Consider the following 23097-nt stretch of genomic DNA (forward strand, 5'->3'; position numbering starts at 1 on the left):
AATGGAATCGTGCGAGCTCAAGCCCTCGTCAGAGGCAAGTGAGCCAAGGCGATAAAATGTTTTCAGACGCATGGAAAAAATAGAGTGAAGTTTATAAACACTGTAATAAAAATAAGATAGAACACTTTAGCTATTTTATTAGGGAAGAGAAAAATGAAATGATGAAATACGACAAGCGCCGTGACGTGGTTTGTTAGACGCTCTACTGCGAAAATAGCGTCGTCGTCTATTCCCGCCAATTGCAAAAGAAAGATTTATTTTCAATTAGTCTAAGTATTTGTGATGTATTTTTCACATTAAATTTCCTTTTCCTTATTATCCTTAAAGGAATAAATTGCAAAGCTTCTTAAAGTATGTAGAGGCTTTGCAAGTTAAAAAAATAACATTTTACATTGCAAAGCACAGTGGAAAGTAAACGCAGCAAAAGGAATAAGATATATACGTATATCCTAGCTCAAAAACTTAAAAAGGGAGTGTTTTCACTATAGTGCACTTAGTACAGCAACTTATGCTGTTTAGAGAGGCTGCTGACCAAATAAAAAATGCCATGACGATTCCAACATTCAGCGTGGAGTGCACAACAAGAGAAAAAATAATAAATAAATAAATGCGACTTGTTCATAGCAAAAAATATGACATACAATAAGAAAATAAAATGGTACCAAAATAATTTCTTTAAGTTTTTCCAGGAAAATTTGCGTATGACGTTTTGCATTTTCACAGCCGTGTCCCATAAGCTATGAGCCTATGTACACGTCGGACAATTAATCCTGCTCATTAAATCGGCAGCCGCCGCGCAGTGAGGACGTCTGGTGTAAAGTGAGCGTAATACCGGTTCGGGAAAACGAAATTCGACTCGGAAACTTGATTTCTAATTCAAACGAACATTCTTTCAACACAACCCAACGTGATTATCAGTACTCAGTCTCTAGCAGTGAACTAGCGAGAGTTTTTCGAATCCCAACTTGAATTTCCGGAAAATCTGTTCGTCATAAATTCGCTGTCAATTGGAGATTTGGAGGGAAAACTCGAAAACCGGAAAAGTATCACTTAAGGTAAATCGATGTTGTTGTTGACTTTCAAATCCCATAATTTTTCTTCTACTTTTAAATCATTGGATTTATTTTCATTTTATCATTGTTTTATTTAATTTATTATTAAGCACGTTAAAAAATATCGATAGTCGAGTTACGTTATATATTTTAAATTCTTACTTTTACCCTCATCTGCTGGTTTCTCCCAATGGTGCATAGGGCACTGCAACAAATTGATTTTGCAATTTTGAATTGACCGTTAATTATATGAATGTAAGAAAATCAGTCCAGCGCTTCAGATACTAGTACAGGGTGATATTAAATAAATATTATTGTAAAAATAAAACATTTATTTTTTACACACCCCACTAGCAGTTGAACCCCATACCTCTAGCATGCTAGACAATCGCAGTAACAATACTATGAATCGAGACATTTTTTTATTTTTTATTTTTTATAAATTTTTATTTTTACTTATTTCTTAGCACAATCCCTGTTATATTTTATGTAAGTATACACAATATAAATAAAGTTTTACTATCATATATTAATCTTGATTTTATTTTATCACTTTTGATAAATTAAATGCGGTCATAGCGAACATATAAAAATTAATTTCAACAAAATTAGATAATATGATTATTATATAAATTGGATAACATAATTGTTAGTTTCTTATTTAACTACTCAATTATATCATAATACCTCGAATAAGTGTAGTATGCTTATAACATTTAACACAATTAAAGTTGTTTATTTCGACAATTTATTATTATTTATAATTTTACTGGAATAGTTATGCTGGAGTAAGCTATGTATACTTCACAAATTTCTCAAGTGATGGCACCATAATCAGCCATATTTTCAAATCTATTGAGTTACTACCCACGTGTGAAAAAGATCCAAGACCATTGAATTTTTATCAGTGTAAAAATTACTACACATATGTATGTTCAATAATGGGGCGAATGGTGAACGTTACAAGCTAAATGGCAGGTCGTAAATGCCTGGGATGCTAAAACTTCTTTATTATTTTTTTATATTAAAACTAGATATTTTATTTCAAGTTGAGACACCTTGTTTTAATTTACTTACGAATATTTTCTACTGATAGCGTTATCTTGTTTCATTCGCAAAACAGAAGTTATACAGAGAACTAATATTATCTTGAGAATTTTTGCTTTGCACATATATATTTTTTATCTGGATAGCATATTTTAATTTATTTTTAACTCTTCATCATAATAATGATAATTATTCAACTCATTTTGGGCATTTTTTATAAAAGATAACCTAAGGTCATATTCTCATCGCCAATCCTTACCATGTATGTATGTATCTACCTTACAATAATTGTTTATTGTTGAGAACTCATCTACCATTCTGATTATGGTCTATCGCTTCGTAGTTCTCAATAGAAAACATATTCCATTCCTCAACATAGAATCATAACATCACTAATTCTTCCTCCGTTCAAGCTGCCAGACTGAATTTCTCAAATTGACATTTATCTTGGGATCACACTTACAATGACTTCTATCCTTAGAACCTTAACTCTCCTTTGTATCATTTCAGCCTTTCTCCGCCCTAATATCGTTACCTGATCCTACTTCATCAATTCAACCATTCAAAAAAATATTACAAACCTATGTAATATTTTTTCGGAATGGTTTCCGATAATCCTTTATTAAAATATCTTTAAAATAGGTCAAGTATATTTTTTTTTAAATGGTTTTAATTTATATTATTTTCAATTTTATTTCATATACTCACTTATCAAAAACGTTGTAAAAGCGTTAAATTTTAAATAAAAAAACATTAAATACCCACAAAATTAAATTAAAGAAAAATAATCTTTTATAGTTATATGGGAGGCATTTTTAGCATTCCAGTGAAATTGCATTTGCTGACTTGTAACATTTACTAAAAACACTTATAATCCTGTTTTATTGGAAATACGAGTGTTAACATATACATATATACATATATAAAATACAAGTGGGGTAAACATTTAAGGGTATTTCTAATAAAATAAGGTTCAATAAGGGTATTATTGATTTTCGCAAGAGATTCTCGAGGTGATTTGAAAATCCCAAATTTAAGTGAAACAGGTAATGAATATGGTAATAGAATTGAATAAAACCTTCTATAAGGTGTAAAATTCGATTCAATGTAACGAATAATAACCCCCATGTGTATTTACTACCCTCACATTCTCTAAATTGAATAAAAACTATAGAAGACAAGGTATTTTTTTCAATTTAGTATCGCTTTTTTATTTGGTATATAACTCAAAAAATTTTGTGAAATTGTTTTTGAAAAAAATAACCTTCTTTAACCCTTATATATGTACTCAATTAATTCATAGTGCACCTCAGCAATCAACGCGGTGTTATCTTGATCGCTAATTGCATAAAGGCAATATGTGTAACCCTGTGCTCCATATTTTTGGATCTTGGAGTTTGATATATTTGGGATACGAATGACGCAAACTAAGAAGGCCAGGGTGAATAATATTAGCACTTTTTGGGAAAGGAAATGAAGGAGGATTGTAAATATAAGGAAAGGAGACTAGCGTCAAAGACTAGTAGGGACGGAGTTGCTTACCTGTACTCGTATTAAATAATCGATATCTGATGTGCAACTAAAAAAACTGTTCTCACTTCTATATATTATCATATTTATTGTAACTGCAGACAATTCGTAGAATTCCATTTTCAATTGTTGGGTAATATATCAAAAAATAAACACTGTTATTGGATTGAAAACAATTTTTATTTACATATCGTAGTCGTACGGGAGAAAGTGACTAACTAAGAAAACGTAAAATGTTCAGGAGGGCCATTTAAGTCACTTTTGGTTGGCAAGATAATAAACATCAATGCAGTTTTTCATTTTTAACAAGTCAATATATTATACTTCGCTTAAAATCGCTTTGGGATTTTTTCAGGGCAATATTAAAGCTATTAAGATATCAAATAGTCAATGATCACGTTTTTGTAAACAAATGCACTTGGTCACTTTCTCCTGTATGACTACGATATATATGAAAATATGTGAGGCGTTTCGTCTTATTAAGACATTATCAAACACTGACTAAAAATATTTACAAAAAGTCCTTGTATACAAACAATGCTATTATTAGGTCTTGGGATACATATAATGGTGGGTATTTTATTGGGTAATGTGGATTTCTTAACTTCATAGAAGTCGGTGTTTGATAATGTCTTAATAAGACGAAACGCCTCACATAATATCATATATGTATATGTAAATAAAAATAGAATTCAATAAAATAACCGTGTTCATATAACCATACACATATTTACAAATTGAACGTACAATAATGTGTTCTGACTGTTTTTTTTTACTATAAGGGGTACCTCTGATGATTGATAGATTTTTTTGAGTTACTTGTCTATCACATGTCATTCAATCATGCATGACGTAGGCGGAGATATGATATTTTAGTTAGATGTAACTAATTCTAAAATGTTGTCACGGAATAAAATAACACAAATTTAGAGACAACCACAGCTCTTTGCAATATTCTAATAGGCATTATATTATACATTAATAATAATAATCAAAAAAAAATTCAGCTTGACTAAGTGGTGGGTGCAATTTTTAGTCAGCCATATATGTTTTACAACATTTTTTTGATATAATGAAATTAAATTACAATAATTAACAAATGAAAAAATAAATAAAGAAAAGAATGGCGAAAAAAAAGTTATTTTTTGGAGAGATTTAGTAAATGAAGATCAGCTTGCTCGCAAACGCAGCACTGTGCTCCAGTGCCGTAAATATTAATCAAATTTAACAATATGAATCGTTACTTTAAGTCAGAATTTACATATATATTTTTTATATTTCCTTCCTTAGTTTTTCCCTCTACCTCCTTCCTTAAACTCCCTTTTCCTTTGCCCTCCTTATTACCATCTTTTGTAATTCATGTTTTTTTATATGTTAATGTGTAATTTATGTTTTTCTTTAATGTTCAAGTACTACTACTCTCTGATTGCAAACAGCTATAAATGGTATCAAACGTTTTAATCAATATCACTAGTCTGTTTTTGATTGATTGGAAGATTTTCCTTTTAAGCAATAAGCCCGCCAATGTACTTATTTGTTTTCTGTAAATGAAGTTTAAATAAATAAATAATGTAAATATATATATATATATATATATATATATATATATATATATATATATATATATATATATATATATATATTTATATATGTGTGTGTATATATATATATATATATATATATATATATATATATATATATATATATATATATATATATATATATATATATATATAAATATATATATGTATATATATTTATATATATATATATACGTATGCAAATATTTATTCATATTAGTATGTAAAATAGGGGTTCTAAGCTGAAGATGGGTATTAAATTGCCATTTCACTGAACGTTAATGCATTTACTTAGCACGCAATATAACGTCTTGATGTGATGAGATCCGCCACCCATCATAACGCTTCCTCGTGGGGATGTAAGATAGGGGTTAGTTTATAGTTTTAGATATACATATGTACGTTATTACCGAGTAACGTCTTTTCTTTCATGCAAATTGACAGTACAGCTTACGATCAAATGCATTATGTTTTCTGAACTTTAGATTTAAACGGTAATTACTATTATGGGTGTCTAGACTTGAGATGATGTGTACATTTATACGAAAGAAAATGAAAGTCTGAACCTTCCAGGGCTTACGACTTGGCATTTGGCAGGCTTAAGAGATCACTTTATACACTTATTTATTCACAACATATGTGAACAAACATTTGCATGACAATTTTTTTTGTGTATCCCTAAAAAAATCATGTTTATTATCTTGTTTCAAATAATAATACATTATTTTACGTCAGAGATGGACAGTGCAACATTTTGTTGTCCCTGTCACTCGAACAATGATATTATTTGCTCAGACATGTATGCAATTTTTTATTTAGAATCTGTTAAAAATGTCGCCAGCTTAACCCTCTTGATAGAAGAATTTTCGTCAGATACTTGAATAAATAAGACCTGTCATACGGCGATTTAAATGATCACTTAACACGCATGTAAAATTCACCATACCACCTATCATTGACAATCACACTATTCAATTAATTGTCAAACTTTTTTTTAAAATGTAAATTAACCAAATCCCTTATTTAAATGTATACAAGATGCTTCTCGAATTATTTTACATACTGGGATCGCCTGAATTATTAGTGAAAAAGCGATTTTTTAAATATTTAAAATCACTATGTTGATAACTCGATTATATATACATATATATATATATATATATATATATATATATATATATATATATATATATATATATATATATATATATATATATATATATATATATATATATATATATATATATATATATATATATATGTATATATATATATATATATATATATATATATTTATATATATATATATATATTTATATATATATATATATATATATATATATATATATATATATATATATATTTATATAAATATATATATATATATATATATATATATATATATATATATATATAAATATATATATATATATATATATATATATATATATATATATATATATATATATATATATATATATATATATATATATATATATATATATATATATATATAATTAATATATTTTTTTATATAAATATGTGTACACCATTTTTTTATTGAAACATTTATTTGTTGACCATATAAATACAAATATACATTCAATAAAAAAATTCACACCCAACAAGCCACCTTGTGTGTCTTGTCAATGTATACCTAAAATATATTTTACAATAGTACTGTAAAAAAATATGGGGTGAATACAATTGAAAATGGAAGTCAAGGATGAATAGACATGATAAATGATCAATTGAATCTGTTATTGGAAAGTGTCAGGAGTCAGAATAATCTGCGGGTATGTACGTTCAATGCAAGGCGTGTCATAAATATAGAAGAATGTTATTACCCTCATAAATGAATATGGAGGATTACAACAAAAAAATTAAATACGTATGAAAGTCAGAGTGGTGTAGTGTTTTAAACTGTGTGTCACTCTTACAATATGATGGGTAGTCGGTAGTGAAAGTGTTAACACATTAGTACATACAGGACAAACATTACGTAACAACTATTGAACAAGTCATGCAGTACTTCCTACTTACACCTACACAGGTAATAAGTTATAATAAACATTTGACCACACGTTACCCACATAAATAATATTATTTGGATCAGTTACCTCTATTGTATTACGATGAAACATGAGAAACTTGGGAATAATCATTCATAGTTTTTTTTTTATAATTTAATTTATTTGCTAGACATTTCTACTTTTAACGATCTTAAAATTAGTTCCACTTTTCACTCTAATAAAGAGTAAGCTCTTGTGCGTAGAGAGGGACTTATGAGTGATATAATAGTTTTAATTTTACTATGATTGTATTTTTTATTTTGTGTGTTTTTTTCGATTAACATGTATTTAAGGCATTTAAAAAAAATAAATAAATAAAACCCTTATCCGCACCCCAATGGTGCATAGGGCACTGCGTCATATAAACGCAGTGTTATCTTGATCGTTTACATATGAAGGAAAGGTGATCAGCCCTCCGCTTCAGGTACCAGTCCAGGGTAGTATTGAATAAATATAACAGTGAAAAAATCACTTTTATTTATTTTACCCCCCTTGGGAATCGACCCGGGACCTCCAGAATGGTAGCCGAGCGTGCTGACCATTACACTACGGAGGCGGACAAAAGATAAGGCATTTAATTGATTTTTTTAAATCTTTTTTTTACATATATATCGGTAGTGTAAAGGCAAAGGGGTATTTCTGTCAAATTTTTCATTTTCGATGTTTGTCCTACAAAATGTCCAAAAAAGTGTATTCCATAATCTGGCAAAAGGATATAGCTGTAGTCGCAATACTTATTTAGTTTTTTTGAGATATGTATATAAAAATACATAAAACGAATGAGTTATTTAATTTCACATGTATGTTTTTGCTCTCCTGTAAAATTTGGTCTCAGACAGATATACCCCTTTGCCTTTACACAACAGATATATTTTATTTAATTTGATGAAATGTGCCACAAAGAATCTGCAAAAAAAAATCAAAATTTTAAATTTGTTTTTATCGAAACTGGATCCATTACTGTTTTCATAAATATTTTTATATAATGGTAGTATCCACAGTAAGTACTGATGTAAAACAAGGTTTTACCAGACCCTAAATTATTCAGAGAGTACTGGAGTCTTAAAACTTATAACCATTGGGATCTGGGACCTGTTCTCCCTCCACCTCTTTATCACCACCACATATCACCCTCTTTCATAACGATGACTAGACAAGGCTCTTAGTGGCTACTTATTCATATGTTGGAATTATGAAATACTTTTTTATGTTTTCATATTTTAATTTTCAAAAATTACAGATTTTGATTTGCAAGATAATACGTTTATATTTAAAAATATGAACCAATCTCTGTTAGGGTGGGGATCGAACCATCAAACCACGGACCTCTAACGCTACGCTCAATTGAGTAGTCCACTTGCAAACCAAGTTTTAAGTTTAAATTAAGATTTTAATGGCCCCAATCGGTAGAAAATTCAAAATATTAGCGTCCAAATTTAACATAATCTGCCAAAACTCGTTAAGTTAGGAATAAAATGAAATAGAAAAAGCAATACTTTTGCAAAACTCGCTGTGCCGATCGAAAGTTCACTTTCAAAAATCTCTCAAAAAAGCTCAAATCAGAAGAAGATTTGATATTTTACCGATTGCCGCCATTGGCTAAAAAAACTGATTTTTTTATAATAAAGTGGTTTGCAAGTGGACTACTCGATTCACTGTTGTTTATTATATAGTAAACCGACATATGACAACTAACTGCTTCAAAAATATAATTTTTTTTTTCATTCAAAATTAATTGACAATATTATTATTATAAAACCCAATAGGAGAAATATTAATTTTGAGCCAACTTTCAAATACATATTGAAAGATGCTATTAGATATTTAAAAAATATGATAAATAATTGAAAATAGTCCTTTATGCTAGGCTCTTATAGCACAATGATTAATAATTGGCATACAAGAGTTAAAACATTTTTTTGTTATTACTTAACCTTACCTAACCTAAGCTAGAAGAATGATTTAAAATCCGATATTAATATTGAATCCAGCTTAAAATGAAAACATTTTTTTTTTAAATTAAATATTCGGCAATCTGGAAAAAACACAACTCAAAAAACTTATAAAATCGTCAAAGCTAATATTTTTTTACACTGTCTATTATCAGTTAATATTCACATATGAACTAAGTTTGGCTAATAACTGGGGGAGTGCCAATAACTCCGTTTACCCTGTCATGTTATTCTTGGTGCAGTTAAATTTATTTTTATGTTTCTGCTGTGATACGATGTCCACAAGATCATATAAACTAACTCGTATATCGCCATTCCTTAGCATTATTACATCGAATAATCTCGTAAGAAAATAACAGGACAATGAAACAAAACGGTTTTTAAAAACATACAGGTACATATTTTCTAATCACTTATGAACCTCTGTAATAAAAATGACAAATTATCACGTATATTCAATAAGTATAATATTTTTTTGGTTGAATTCTTTTTTTATTATGTAAGTGTGCACGATTTTTGTAACATTTCATTCCTACAACCAGTGTTTACTTAAAAACTGATATAACACACCTCATCTTATTTATATCCGAAGTATTTTGATCTAATTTTAACATTTCGAACATTGTATGTTATATATATATATATATATATATATATATATATATATATATATATATATATATATATATATATATATATATATATATATATATATATATATATATATATATATATATATATATATATATATATATATATATATATATAACTATATATATATATATATATATATATATATATATATATATATATATATATATATATATATATATATAAATATATATATATATATATATATATATATATATATATATATATATATATATATATATATATATATATATATATATATATATATATATATATATATATATATATATATATTTATATATATATATATATATATATATATATATATATATATATATATATATATATATATATACATATATATATTTAAATACAATATATATATACAATATATATATATATATATATTTATATATATATATATATATATATATATATATATATATATATATATATATATATATATATATATATATATATATATATATATATATATATATATATATATATATATATATATATACATATATATATTTAAATACAATATATATATACAATATATATATATATATATATATTATATATATATATATATATATATATATATATATATATATATATATATATATATATATATATATATATATATATATATATATTACTTCTAACCCTTATCCGCACCCGATGATGCATAGGAAACTACATCGTATTGACGCAGTGTTATCTTGATCGTTATGTACATGAAGGCGAGGTAATCACTCCTGCGTCTCAGGGACCAGTCCAGGGTAATATTAAAGAAATATGAGTGTACAACCACTCATATTTCTTTCCCCCCCCCTGGGAATCAAACCCGAGACCTCCAGTACTGTAGCTAAACACGCCAAACATTACATAACGGAGGCGGACGAAATTTAATATGGTTATAAAAATTATTCTAGTTGAATTCATTTCTTAGACGTTTTTACTTTTAACATATCTTAATGCTAGTTACGTTGCGCCTCTCCAATAAAGAGACTATGCTCTTGTACTTGGAGAGGGACTTCACTCATTGTTTATTGTTTGCATGAAATGTTTTTTTTTCTTTGTTGTATTTTTTTATTAACGTGTATAAAAGGCTTTTTTTCTATAGGTATAAATTTTTTTTAAATATTTGAAGTTCTATTGGAATTGTTTGGTATGGCATTTTGATATTGTAAAATCTTTTCAGATTCTCAAACTTGAACTTTTCTTTAGGTTCAAATATTTACCACCCTTGAGTTGTTGAAAAATTGCAGTTATATAATAAAAAAAATCGTGGTGTAATACATACGCCAAACATAAATATTTTTTTAATGAATAAATATTACGTGATGAATATTTCACTTGATATCTTCGAGTAGCCGAAAACCGGAATTGTATTGATTTTAGATTCTTCACTCTTATTTTTGTACGTGTATGTACTTATGTACGAGTATTTACAATATTTTTATAGTATGTGCAGACCAGAGCTAATTAAAAGCCAAAAGTGAACACGTCAGATATATCGCTCTCTCCTCTCAAGAACGTCATAAATCAAAAAACTTGATTTTGCAGGAGAACGTTTAAAAAAAGGTTAAAAATATAATATAATGTATTGAAAATAAATATCAAGCCACTTTTTGAACTTTTTACTGTGCAACAGATCTTTTTAGGTAAAACCTGAAGGTTTTTTCTCCATTTGAAAAATATTTAGTATATTTAAAAAAAAATAATTAAACAATACCTTTTCTTCAAAATGCAAAAACAACACTTTCTGTCCTGTAGCGGGTAAATTTTAAGTTTAAAATATGCCGCTTGTGCTGGGATATAGTACATTTTCTGGGCATCCCGAAAACATGCTCAACTGAAAAATGACGATTTTTGATTTATGACATTCTTGAAAGGAGTGAGCGATATGTCACTTTAAGTTAGTATCAGACAGTGGTGAAGGCAAGTTGATCGGGCCTGAAATCTTGATTCTTGGATCTAGTAATGTATTTATTTGAACTAACTAACCATCACGCCGCTTTCCCGCAGGGGTAGGCAGAGAGAATAGAACGCCTCACCACTCTGTCTTTGCAAACATTCTTCGCCTCTTCCTCGTGCATCTCCTTATACATACCCGACAATTATTACAATTTCAAACATTTTTTTTTTAAATGCAGAGACCCACCAAGCCACCTTGTGTATTTTGTCGGTGGAGTTCTTTTCACATACATTTTTTTTATTGTTTTTAACCATTTTAACCTAATATACACACAAAAAAGAGAGAAACGTTAAGAATATAAACTATTTTACAATTTTCATTAAATTAACTCTTGATCATTTACCCAATTACGTCTCCTCTTATATTATCGCCGAACATTCCGACTCCTAACCTGTCCACTTTTAAGTATTTGGCATACCTGATCGTGCCAAGTTTTTCTCGGTCTTCCTCTTTATTTTATTTTCTTCGGTCTTCTTCTCTTTATTTATTTGAAATAATGCAAATGACATAAGTGAAGGACGTCATAGGTGGAATATCATTCATTATCAAGATATCGTTCGAGTAAGCGAAGAAGGATTATTTCATGAAATGTAGGAAAAGAAAAAAGGTATATTAAGATGGTTCGAGCGAGTGAATCGAATGAGTAAAGAAAGAATAGTTAAAATAATTTATGAGGCGAATGTGGTTGGTAATGGAAAACTTGGCATGATCAAGTATTTCAAATACATAAAAATAGTCAAGTCAGGAGTCGGATTGATCGGCAAGTATGTATGAGGAGATGCATGAATATGAAAGAGGCGAAGATTATTTTCAAGACAGATTGGTGTAACGTTCTATTCTCTCTGTCTACCACTGCGGGGAGCCGGCGTGATGATTAGTTAGTAAATTAGTTTTTTTTTGGAAAAGATGAATGGCAGCAGTGGGTAGGGCACTCGGGAATGCACACCAGCACCAGCGTATACGCTTACGTAATTTGGACTCGGTAACGTGTACGAGTCCCTTGAGGAAAAATACTAAATTGCATTTTTTATCGTCTTCAAACCTTTACTTGCACCCAATGATGCATAAGGCACTGCGTCGTATCTATACACTGTTGACTTGATCGATATTTACCGAAAGGCAAAGTGATCAGTTCTGCTCTTTAGGTACCAGTCCTTATTAATACTTAATTAATTTTAGAGTGGAAGATCACATATTCATTTTGACCTCCTCGGGAATCTAATCTCGGGTCTCCAGCACAGTGGCCAAACGCTTTAACCACTACACCACAGAGACGGGCAATAGTAGTACAGCAATGGAATTTAATAACAGTTATTTATCTTTTACAACCAATTTTATAAAAAAAATATCGTTCGAAGTAAAAAAAAAGGTCAAAAAAAATCCCGTGAAAATACGTACTTATAATGTATAAATGTAAAAGGATACAAGTATTCCATATCATAACTGGAATGTTGTGGTAATTAGTTAATACGAACGAGTTTTTTTTTAGGATCATTAATCAAATGTTTCGTAATCATCATTTTCTTGTTTTTTCTTGTTATTTTTTGCTGTTTTTTTTCTTTGAAAAAAACGTTTGAAAAAAAGGGTAATTACTGCGTTGAAAACGCTCACAGATAATATTTAAATATACTTATTATTATCATTTATTTTACTCTCCAGTCTTAATAAAGAAAATTCCGCATTAAAATATTATTTATGCAAAATTCTATTAATAAAAACGCGATTTAAAAAAAAATACGTTTATAAAATTCCTCATACGATTATTCAAGCATATACGAGTACCTACTTAAGCGTTTACATAACGATCTCGCTCAATTAGCCCACTTGACCGACAAATTTTATCATGGGAGAAAATTAAAATTAATTGAAATAACTACCTAATTCTCATACATATACTTACTTCTCATACTAATAAGCACAATATACATATGTAGAGTAAACTATATAGAAATTGTACATATTGATATTATTCCGAAATTTTCGATGCAAATAATTTATTAAATAGTGAACAAATTCAAATTATTGACTTTATAGCAAATTTACGCAATATTTTATATTACGTTTTTGTTATTCTACCTCTTATCCGCACCCAATGTTCCAAAAGGCATTCGATGCAGTGTTATCTGCGCTTCTTGTATTAGTCCAGAGTGATATTAAATTTTACTTTCATGATTTTACATGACTAACTTCGTAACAGTTTCATATTATTTTTTGACATCTCATCAAAGATGAAGAAGAATATGGAAGTCTGGGCATTTACGGGGCTGACGACCGTCATAGGCTGGTTTAAGTGATCACTTTACACACGTGTAACATTCACCAATTCTACCCATTATTGACAACCACACTACTCAAATTCATGGAAGTTCTATATATATGAACCAATTTAGAAACCTTGTTCTTGAATCACTAGAACTTCACTAGAGACATCTATTGGTGAGATGTAAAGAAGCTTTTTATTAAGCAGAAACTCTTATATTAGTATGTGAGATCCAAATCCTGGATTATAATCACACACATGAGAAACGCCAGAAAATACCATTTTCATTTTTATTATTAAGCTTATAATTTTTTTTTACACACTCAAAATGTTGTCGTAACAATTTGTTTAAAGCAAAATATTTCTTGATTTTAATATATATATTTAAAAAAAACATATGGCTTGAACCTAATTTTTTTGTGATTTTTCAGTTGTGTTAATACCTAAAACTAAAACCAAACTTATTTTCTTAACACAGTTTTTTGTTGTTGTTTTGTTTAAAAATCGTATCCTGAACCTTTTTAAAATGCTCCGGAAGAAATTAATTCATAAAGGAAAAATTGTTTTGGCTTACGAGCAGTCTTACAGAATGAATATAAGTTCGTAACCCGAAGATCAACTCTACTTTTAAACATAAACTACATACGAACATTATTAAAGGTTAATTAGTGTTGTCAATGAAATTATTGAAATCACCTTGAAAAAACTGACAAAAAGTGGCTAGTTACTCCTCGGTTTACTCTCTTATGAACTTGACCATATTTTATTTTAATGCCAAGTTTATTTATATTTTAGTTTTTAAGAACTTGTAATCATGTTTACAAATATTATTCTTTTATCAATAGAACAGAATATGCGGAATCAATGCGTGATTATGATTTATTAAGTGTGTAAAGGTCAAATAAAATTATACAAATAATGAAGTGATTATAACTTGTTGCCTTTTTCTTCACCAAAAAAACGGTCGTTGAAATTTTCAGGAATATATTATAATTTCAATATAAATATTTTTAAAAAAATCTTGTTAAAGACCATTTCTGAGTTTATTAATGCAAACACGACTAGTTTAGATACTACATATTTTCTCATTAACGGGTGAAAATACAAACTGATGCATTTTCATTTGTTGATGCGAACATCTGTAGTTCTCGAAGTTAGTCGTGTTGACGTTAATGAACTCATGTTGTTCTACAAAATCATCGTCAAATCAATTAAAATATTTATTGAATTGTAGGTAATTATTAAAACTTAAATTATCATACAAATAACCTACCATAATATTGAAATATTATGAAATAGCACTAAAATTTATGAAAAATATTTTATTTTTATAAATGTTGTTTTTCTAAAAACAATGTATCAAAAAATGCACGATAAAGGATTATCGTGCAGTTTTCCCTTTTCTCTTGAAAAAAATGCATAAAAATTCTATCCACTTTCTTGAAAATTGAAAAAATAAGATTCCTTAATTTTGTACCTTTCCAGAAAGGTTAAAAAACATGTTTTAATCCAGATGGAACATATAAACATTGCCCAAAAATCACGAATAACGATTTCAAATATTCCTCTTTTTTGTGTAGATATATCGTAGTCGTACAGGAGAAAGTGACCAACTACCAAAACTTAAAATGTTCAGGAGTGCCATTTAAGTCACTTTTGCTTGGCAAGAAAATAAATACCAATGTAGTGAGTCATTTTTAACAAGTCAATATATTATACTTCCAAGTTTAAAATCCGTTGGAATTTTTTCAGGGCAATATTAAGCTAGTATGATATCAAATAGTCAATGTTCACGTTTTTGTAAAACAATTCACTTGGTCACTTTCTCCTCTATGACTACGATATTTGTGTATCGTTTTAATGATTTCACTTTTTGGAAAATTCGATAGTTTTCCGGTTTATTGAATTTGTAACGCATTCATATCGCTACGCGATATGGATTGTGATTGAGCGCCATTGAGTTTAATAATTATTAATCTGGGTAATTGAGATTAGAGGACTGAAATGGTAATTAAATTTAAATTATTCCAAATTGTTCACAGCACAAAGGCTGAGCAGAAATTTCAGTTATCTGCTCGGAATTTCAATGGTTAGATTACCATAAATATGATATAATATCAATTATTATTCAACACACATCTATTTTCCGAGTATTATTCAGGTCTTTGTAAATTTTACGTTGTCACGTTTTCAAAAATGATAGTAAAAAATAAAAACAAAACAAAAATATTATTATTTGATGACAATCATATTTAAACTGTTTTCAATTTTTACTGTTTTCAAATTTAGAGTATAATATGTACTTGCGTGGTATACAACTGAATACTATTCTTATTTAGAAGAATTCCCATATATTAATACTTTTTATTTTACTTTTTTTCAAATCTGTAATAAATGGAGAAATATTTTTTTTGTCATATTGCAAATTCATGCAGGACATGAATGTTTTATTTATTCTTGTAGTATTGTAGTGACTTTTATATGTGCTGACTTTTGTTAGTTGTAAATTAACAATACTTACGTGTATTTATTTTGAGATATGTTTTTCAAATTCAAACATTTCATGAAATTCTTTATTATTCCTAGCAATAAATGTAAAACTAACGTTTGTCGTAATTTTATATTGTATAAAACATTTTTTTTAAATTAAGATTTGTAAGTATTTAACATTTACAAATCGCAACATCAAATTAGTAAAGTAATCGAAACATGCTGGCTCTATATTTTATGACTTGAATATTTGTTAAAAGAAATGGAACCCTCAATGAAAGCTTATGAAATACTCTTCATTATGCATATAAAGCTTCTATTTCAATGTTCCAACTGTAAAAATAACAAAAAAACTGAAAGGATCAACAAAGGAAATCGACTAAAATTAAAAAATCGATATCTAACGGTATTGCTAATTGTTGGATATCGATTTTTTAAAAGTCTGTTTTAAAATTTTTATAATGAATAAATAAAAATCCTAAAATATGTTACAATTGAACAGGCAAATAATACGCATAAAAATAACGTGAAAATAATGAAAATTGGAAACGCGATCGAAAACTATTTTTTTTTACTTTTGTTATAAACATAAACCCGATATTCTTCGTGTACTTAATATTAAATCCTTTGGAATTACAATAATTTCGGTCTACATAAAAGAGCATGTTAATGTTGTATCTTGTATCTGCGTACTTCATGGGATGTGTTACATCTGATGGGAGACATACCCGAACTGACATCAGTCAGATCAGCGACTGTAATTGAATTATCCAATTATCTCGTATAACTGACAGAGTGCGTTACCTACCGACATTACCGATGTAATAGCTGTCTCCCGAGCGCGACGTTGACAGATGATAAATAATTACACAAGACTAGGGAATTCGATCCCGGGCCCGCAATCCCGGGAATTTTTGAAAATTTAATATCAACTTTGACGAAACTAGTCCCGAGATTGAATAAGTGGATTTAACTTTAGCATGATTATTTAAAAAATATAAATATGTATGATAATAGAAGCCGAGGAAGAGCGAGGCAAACTTGGCATGATCAAGTATTTCAAAAACTTAAAAGTAGTCATGTCAGGAGTCGGAATACTCGACGTGTATTTACATATTATGAGAAAATGTATTAATGTGGAAGAGGCGAAGAATGTGTGCAAAGATAAATTGGTGTGGCGTTGTATTCTCTCAGCCTACCCCTGCGGGGAAGCGACGTGATGATTAGTTTGTTAGTTTATTAGTTATCATTTTTAAATAATTTGTAATAATTTTATCTTGAAGTTTCTCTAGAAATTTAATAATTTGTATTTTTCATGTAATTAATTAGTCTAATTTGTAATGTAGGTAGACACCTTACATTTATATCAAGTATTTTTGTTAATTTTATTTTTTTTAATATAATTCCTAAAATATTAATATTTTTCGGTATCTCAATTGCGACAAGGAAGTAATTAAAATGTTTATATGCAAGTCTGGACATTTACATAACTTCTTTTTTTGTATATTGAAATATCAATGAAAGTCCCCCTAACAACTCTTCGTGCGGTAAAATTCAGTATTTGTATACAAATATTTGAACACACTCGAAATATTGTCAAATATAAATATATTTACCTGCAACGAGCAATAGGTTGTTAAATTTATATTTGGGATTTGTTTTAGTGAAATATTCCAATTACAAATTTTCAACTTTGGATAAATTATATATTTAATAATTACAAAGTTAATATCTGTTGCTTATTTGTTAGATTTAGAGAAATGTAAGCGGAAATTTACCGAGGCTTCAAAAATATGATAATCTTTTCGACTTATCGTATTTTTATTATTATTTATGTATGCTTATTTTTTTATTTAAAATACCATTACATACACATCATCTGCTTACAAATCGTTATAAGAATATCATTTATAAAAGAGATCAAGTTTTATTTAAGTATAATAAATATAACAATTACCTTACTTCAAAAGCATTAAAAAATCCCAGGATAAGTTTTGCACCCGGGAAATCTCGGGATTGTTCCCCTACATGAACAAATACGTGTATAAGTATTGCCATTTTACCTTCCCGTTAGTATGATTCCTACTATGATGTTAATTACTTATTTCTGGAATAAAATATATCGAATATATTAACGACGCTCACATCCCTCGTCTCTTGTTCCCAGCGGTGTATAGGGCATCTTAAAACGCAATGCTGTATGAATTGTAAATTACACGAAAGCAATGTGAACAGTTTTTCGCTTTAGGTCACAGTTCAGAGTAATAAATTAAGCAGTGTTGAAGCATTTCTGTCACCTAAGATGGAAACACCAAGGGGAGGCATTTTAGGTGCCCAAATAATGGATTGAAATTAAATCTTATGAAAAAAAAATTATATTTGAACACATATTTAGTATCGGGAAATTACCGGATGTCCTAATAAAATTTGTCTTTGCATGTAATGATGGTATAAAATTTATATTAGCTTAGCATTTCCGAATTTCTTGTGATGTGGATCGTATTTTACAAAAACAATTTAAATGTTCTCTCAGTAACGATTTAGTTCAAAGATACGTATAAATTGATGAACTAGGAGTATGATGATAACGCTCCACTGATACTGATACTATGCATCATTGAAAGCAGTCATTTTTTTGTTTTTTTTTTAAGACACCTGAAACCGGTGGCTCGGTAATATCGGTATTTGCCTAGCTGAAAAAAAAACAACATGCCGGCCCTTATATTATATTACAATTCAAATATCGGGGTTTCGACTACAAATGTTACAAATGTTATATTTACCTAGTGTAGAGAAATGTAATCTTACTTCTGTTCGATAAAACACAAATACCCTTATTACGTTTACAGTAACATCCTGAGAATACTTACACATCAACCAACGGTTTTAAAATGTATTTAATAGATTAAAGAAACAAATGTTCAGAATTAAAGCTAAATTTATCTACATTACATTGTTAACGTGTATGTACACCAGCCACGATACGATTATTACATTACATTAATTTGTATTATTTTGTACCACGAATACACGTATGTAATTAACGAATATACGCCTGAGTCACGCAATCTACTTAGCACGTTTGTTAATTTTCTTAAATAACGATGACGGGATAGAATTCAAAGGAGTTTTCATGCAATATTTTTAAGTTATTCTGAAAAACAATAAAATTATAATACTAGATATTTTTTTAAATATTTTTTTTAAACTTGCAATTTAATTTTATATTTGTTATTGCATATAAGTAGTTATGTACTTATTTTGCCGTATTATAATCAAAGCGTTGTACCTATAACAAAATAACGACTTCATAGTTTTTTTACACAAAAAAATGTTTATTTCACAAAAAAAACGGTTTCGTCGTAACTGACCAGTCTGATGATGTCAGTTACGACTTAACCCTGTCACTAGACAAATAAAATTTATGTGGAAAAAACTACAGTTATTTTATTACATAAAATCCAGTTCCACCAAGAAATGTCTACAAAACTTAAATCTAATGAAAGTGCTATATTTGCAATAAAAAGTGAATGGGAATGGATAAAAATATTTTGAAGGTCATTATCCCATATATATCCCATATTTTTTTTGGAAAATGACTTACATTCTGACACCGCGATTTATCTACACATTTTACTTTTCATTTGCCATTTGAACTTCTATAGTTTTCACTTCTTAACTTTTGAAATATAAATAGAAAATACTTGATTTCAGAATGGGATCGCTGATGAGTTACCTTTGGTGGGGAGGACAAGATCCTGATACCATAGATCCAAAGTCTGGCCTGTCCGTGAGAGACATTTACAATGTGAAGAAGTCTTGGAAGAAAGTCAGTGCCGATAGTGTAGCTTCAGGCACAGAATTACTTACAAGGTAAAATAATCAAAATTTCTTGGACATCAGGACACAATGATGGTGACATGTTGTATCGGCGTATCATATATAATTCTTGCCTTAAATTCTCACTCTCAATATTTTGTCAAAAAATGAATACATATTTTTTATGCTTCCATATTTTTTACATTTCTTAACAACGCTTACTATTTATTTATTTTTTGTCATACATATACATATAAATTATAATAATATCCCCTCACTAAGTTTTCCCGTTCCAAGGGTATGTGTGTTATCAATGTGTGTGATACTAAAGTACACTTGATACGCTTAAATGCATGATTTTTTTTCAAACACCATTATATAAACATTTTTTTACATTTCTTTATAAAGCTTACTGTTTATTTATTTTTCATCATACATATAATTACAAATTACAGTAAAGTGCCCTCACTGAGTTTTCCTGTGCCAAGGGTACTTGTGTTACTAGTGTGTGTAATTATAAAGTATACTTGATATGCTTAAATGCTTGATTTTTTTCAAACATCATTTTATAAACATGTGAAGAAAATCTCATAAAAAATTTAACAAACCTTAGCTTACTGTAAAATATTTTAAAAATACTAAATTTTGGGAATCATTATGGATAAAACCGAAAGATAAATATTTAAGCCATTTATAATAAATATTTATTATACTGCAAGCATGTACAGATAAAAATAAATATTAAAAAACCCAATTTTCTAGTTTGCTAAGAAGGCAGATATCCCTTAGTATTGCAGTGCGTTCTCTGGTGTCAATCCTGTGGATTGTCTGCACCAACAAATGACATCTCCTTTGCCATTCCATTGCAATGTACATTTTAATAAATATATAATTTATGTAAAATATTTACTTTCAGATACTTCCAGAAATATCCGCAGCATAAAATACACTTCAAAATGTTCAAAAACATCCCAACAGATGACTTGAAAGGCAATATACAGTTTAATGCGCACGCCCTAAATGTAATCACTTCGCTGTCTTCTATAATTGACAAATTACACCAACCGGAATTGGCTGCTACAATGTGCAAGAAGGTCGGCTCCAACCACAAGGCTAGGAAAATAGAAGAAAAGCAGTTCAATGTAAATATTACCATTTTGATATCAAACCCTAAGTAATCTAAACATTATTCAAAACTTAAACCCGTAAACTCGGAGCTCCTGGGCAATTTTTTACCAAAAAATAATAATAGACTATAAAAATAAGTCCATTCGCCAGGAACTACGCTTGGATGGCTTGTCTCTGGCCAATATCTGTACCCGACGGATTCTCCAGTTCTTTGGACACGTTGCGCGTGGCAACGAGGATAGCCTGGAACGACTAGTTGTGATCGGTAGCCTGGAGGGAAAGAGAGGGAGAGGAAGATCCCCCACACGATGGACCGATCAAATTAAGGCAGCAGCAGGCACCTCAGTGGTTGGAGCGCTACGTGCAGCGCAGTCAAGGGATAACTGGAGAAGAGTCATTGCTTCTGCAAGGCTCACAACCCTCAGCAATGAGGATTAAGACGGAGAAGAATAAAAATAAATTATCAATAAGAAAAAAAATTCTTCAATTAATTAAATAAAATAATATAGAATGATACACAGCAAAACAATTTTCAAATCCTGATCCAATGCAAAGGAAGAGCTCACATGATTTGCAATACTATAGTTTTTTTTTACATCTAGGCAAATTCTTCTCTTTTGCATTAGTTGTGACGTCATAACGTTGACATTGTTAATGAGTCAAAACTGTTGTATTGTTTTTTTTTTCACGGGCCGGTATTGGCTGTGGGGAAATAAAGATAGGTATCGAGGCCAGTAAATCAACCATTAGGGTATAGGCCTCGCCAATTCAGGCCGCCTTACAAATCTTTAGAGTTCAAAGAGTTAAAAGATTTTAGTTTTAAGACACCTGTTAATGAGAGAACAGTCTTCCTGAATTTTATGTTTTTATTTTTATTTTGCAGGATATCAAAGATGTGCTGGTCCAGCTGTTTGTTGAAGAATTCAAATTTGGGGAATCGACAATGAAGTCCTGGGTGAGGGCGGTCACCTTCATGTACACCAATATCTTCTCAGAGCTGACACCGAACCAGGAAAACAATTAGGTCGGGCGGAGCGGCGCCTACAATATTTTTTTCAATGCACAATTTTAATACCTCACTATTTTTACATCATACGAACATAATTTACAAAACCATGTTTGACCAAAAAATATATATTGTATGTATACAAGTTTTCTGTTTTTTAATTAATAAATGTTAGATTTAACATTAATATTTTGTTTTATTTAAACTAATAATCAATCAATTGACTATAATTAGTGACAGGTGCTGTGGCATAGTCACTCAACTGCGAAACTGACTTTGATGCAATTCCCGCCAATTGCAAAATATGTGAATTAAAAAAAGATTTACTTTTAATTCGTCTGGGTAATTTTAATACACTTTTCACAAACAAGCCTCTATAAGTACAGCCTTTGCAGGTTATTCCATAAAAAAAGATCCATGCATTGACTCTACAGACAAGATACATATCTAGCGATGATATTAACACATTGTTTACAGCATGCATATATTTGTGCATTTTAGAAACCATATGTTGCAGCTGTTTGCA

The 23097-nt window shown here is 29.0% G+C and overlaps 1 protein-coding gene across 1 annotated transcript; it reads left to right on the forward strand.

The window, feature by feature from the left end:
- The first annotated feature begins 779 nt into the window (after positions 1-779).
- Positions 780-22758, forward strand: LOC148312334 (globin-like). Its single transcript, XM_088277436.1, has 4 exons — positions 780-1055; positions 20333-20491; positions 21354-21579; positions 22449-22758. The coding sequence occupies exons 2-4, from the start codon at positions 20334-20336 to the stop codon at positions 22587-22589; spliced, it is 525 nt and encodes a 174-aa protein (XP_088133562.1). The 5' UTR covers positions 780-1055; position 20333; the 3' UTR covers positions 22590-22758.
- The last annotated feature ends 339 nt before the right edge of the window (positions 22759-23097 follow it).

This window comes from Brachycentrus maculatus, unplaced genomic scaffold (assembly GCF_059751285.1).
Source record: "Brachycentrus maculatus isolate JH-2025_06_01 unplaced genomic scaffold, ASM5975128v1 h1tg000042l, whole genome shotgun sequence".
Lineage (NCBI taxonomy): Eukaryota > Metazoa > Arthropoda > Insecta > Trichoptera > Brachycentridae > Brachycentrus > Brachycentrus maculatus.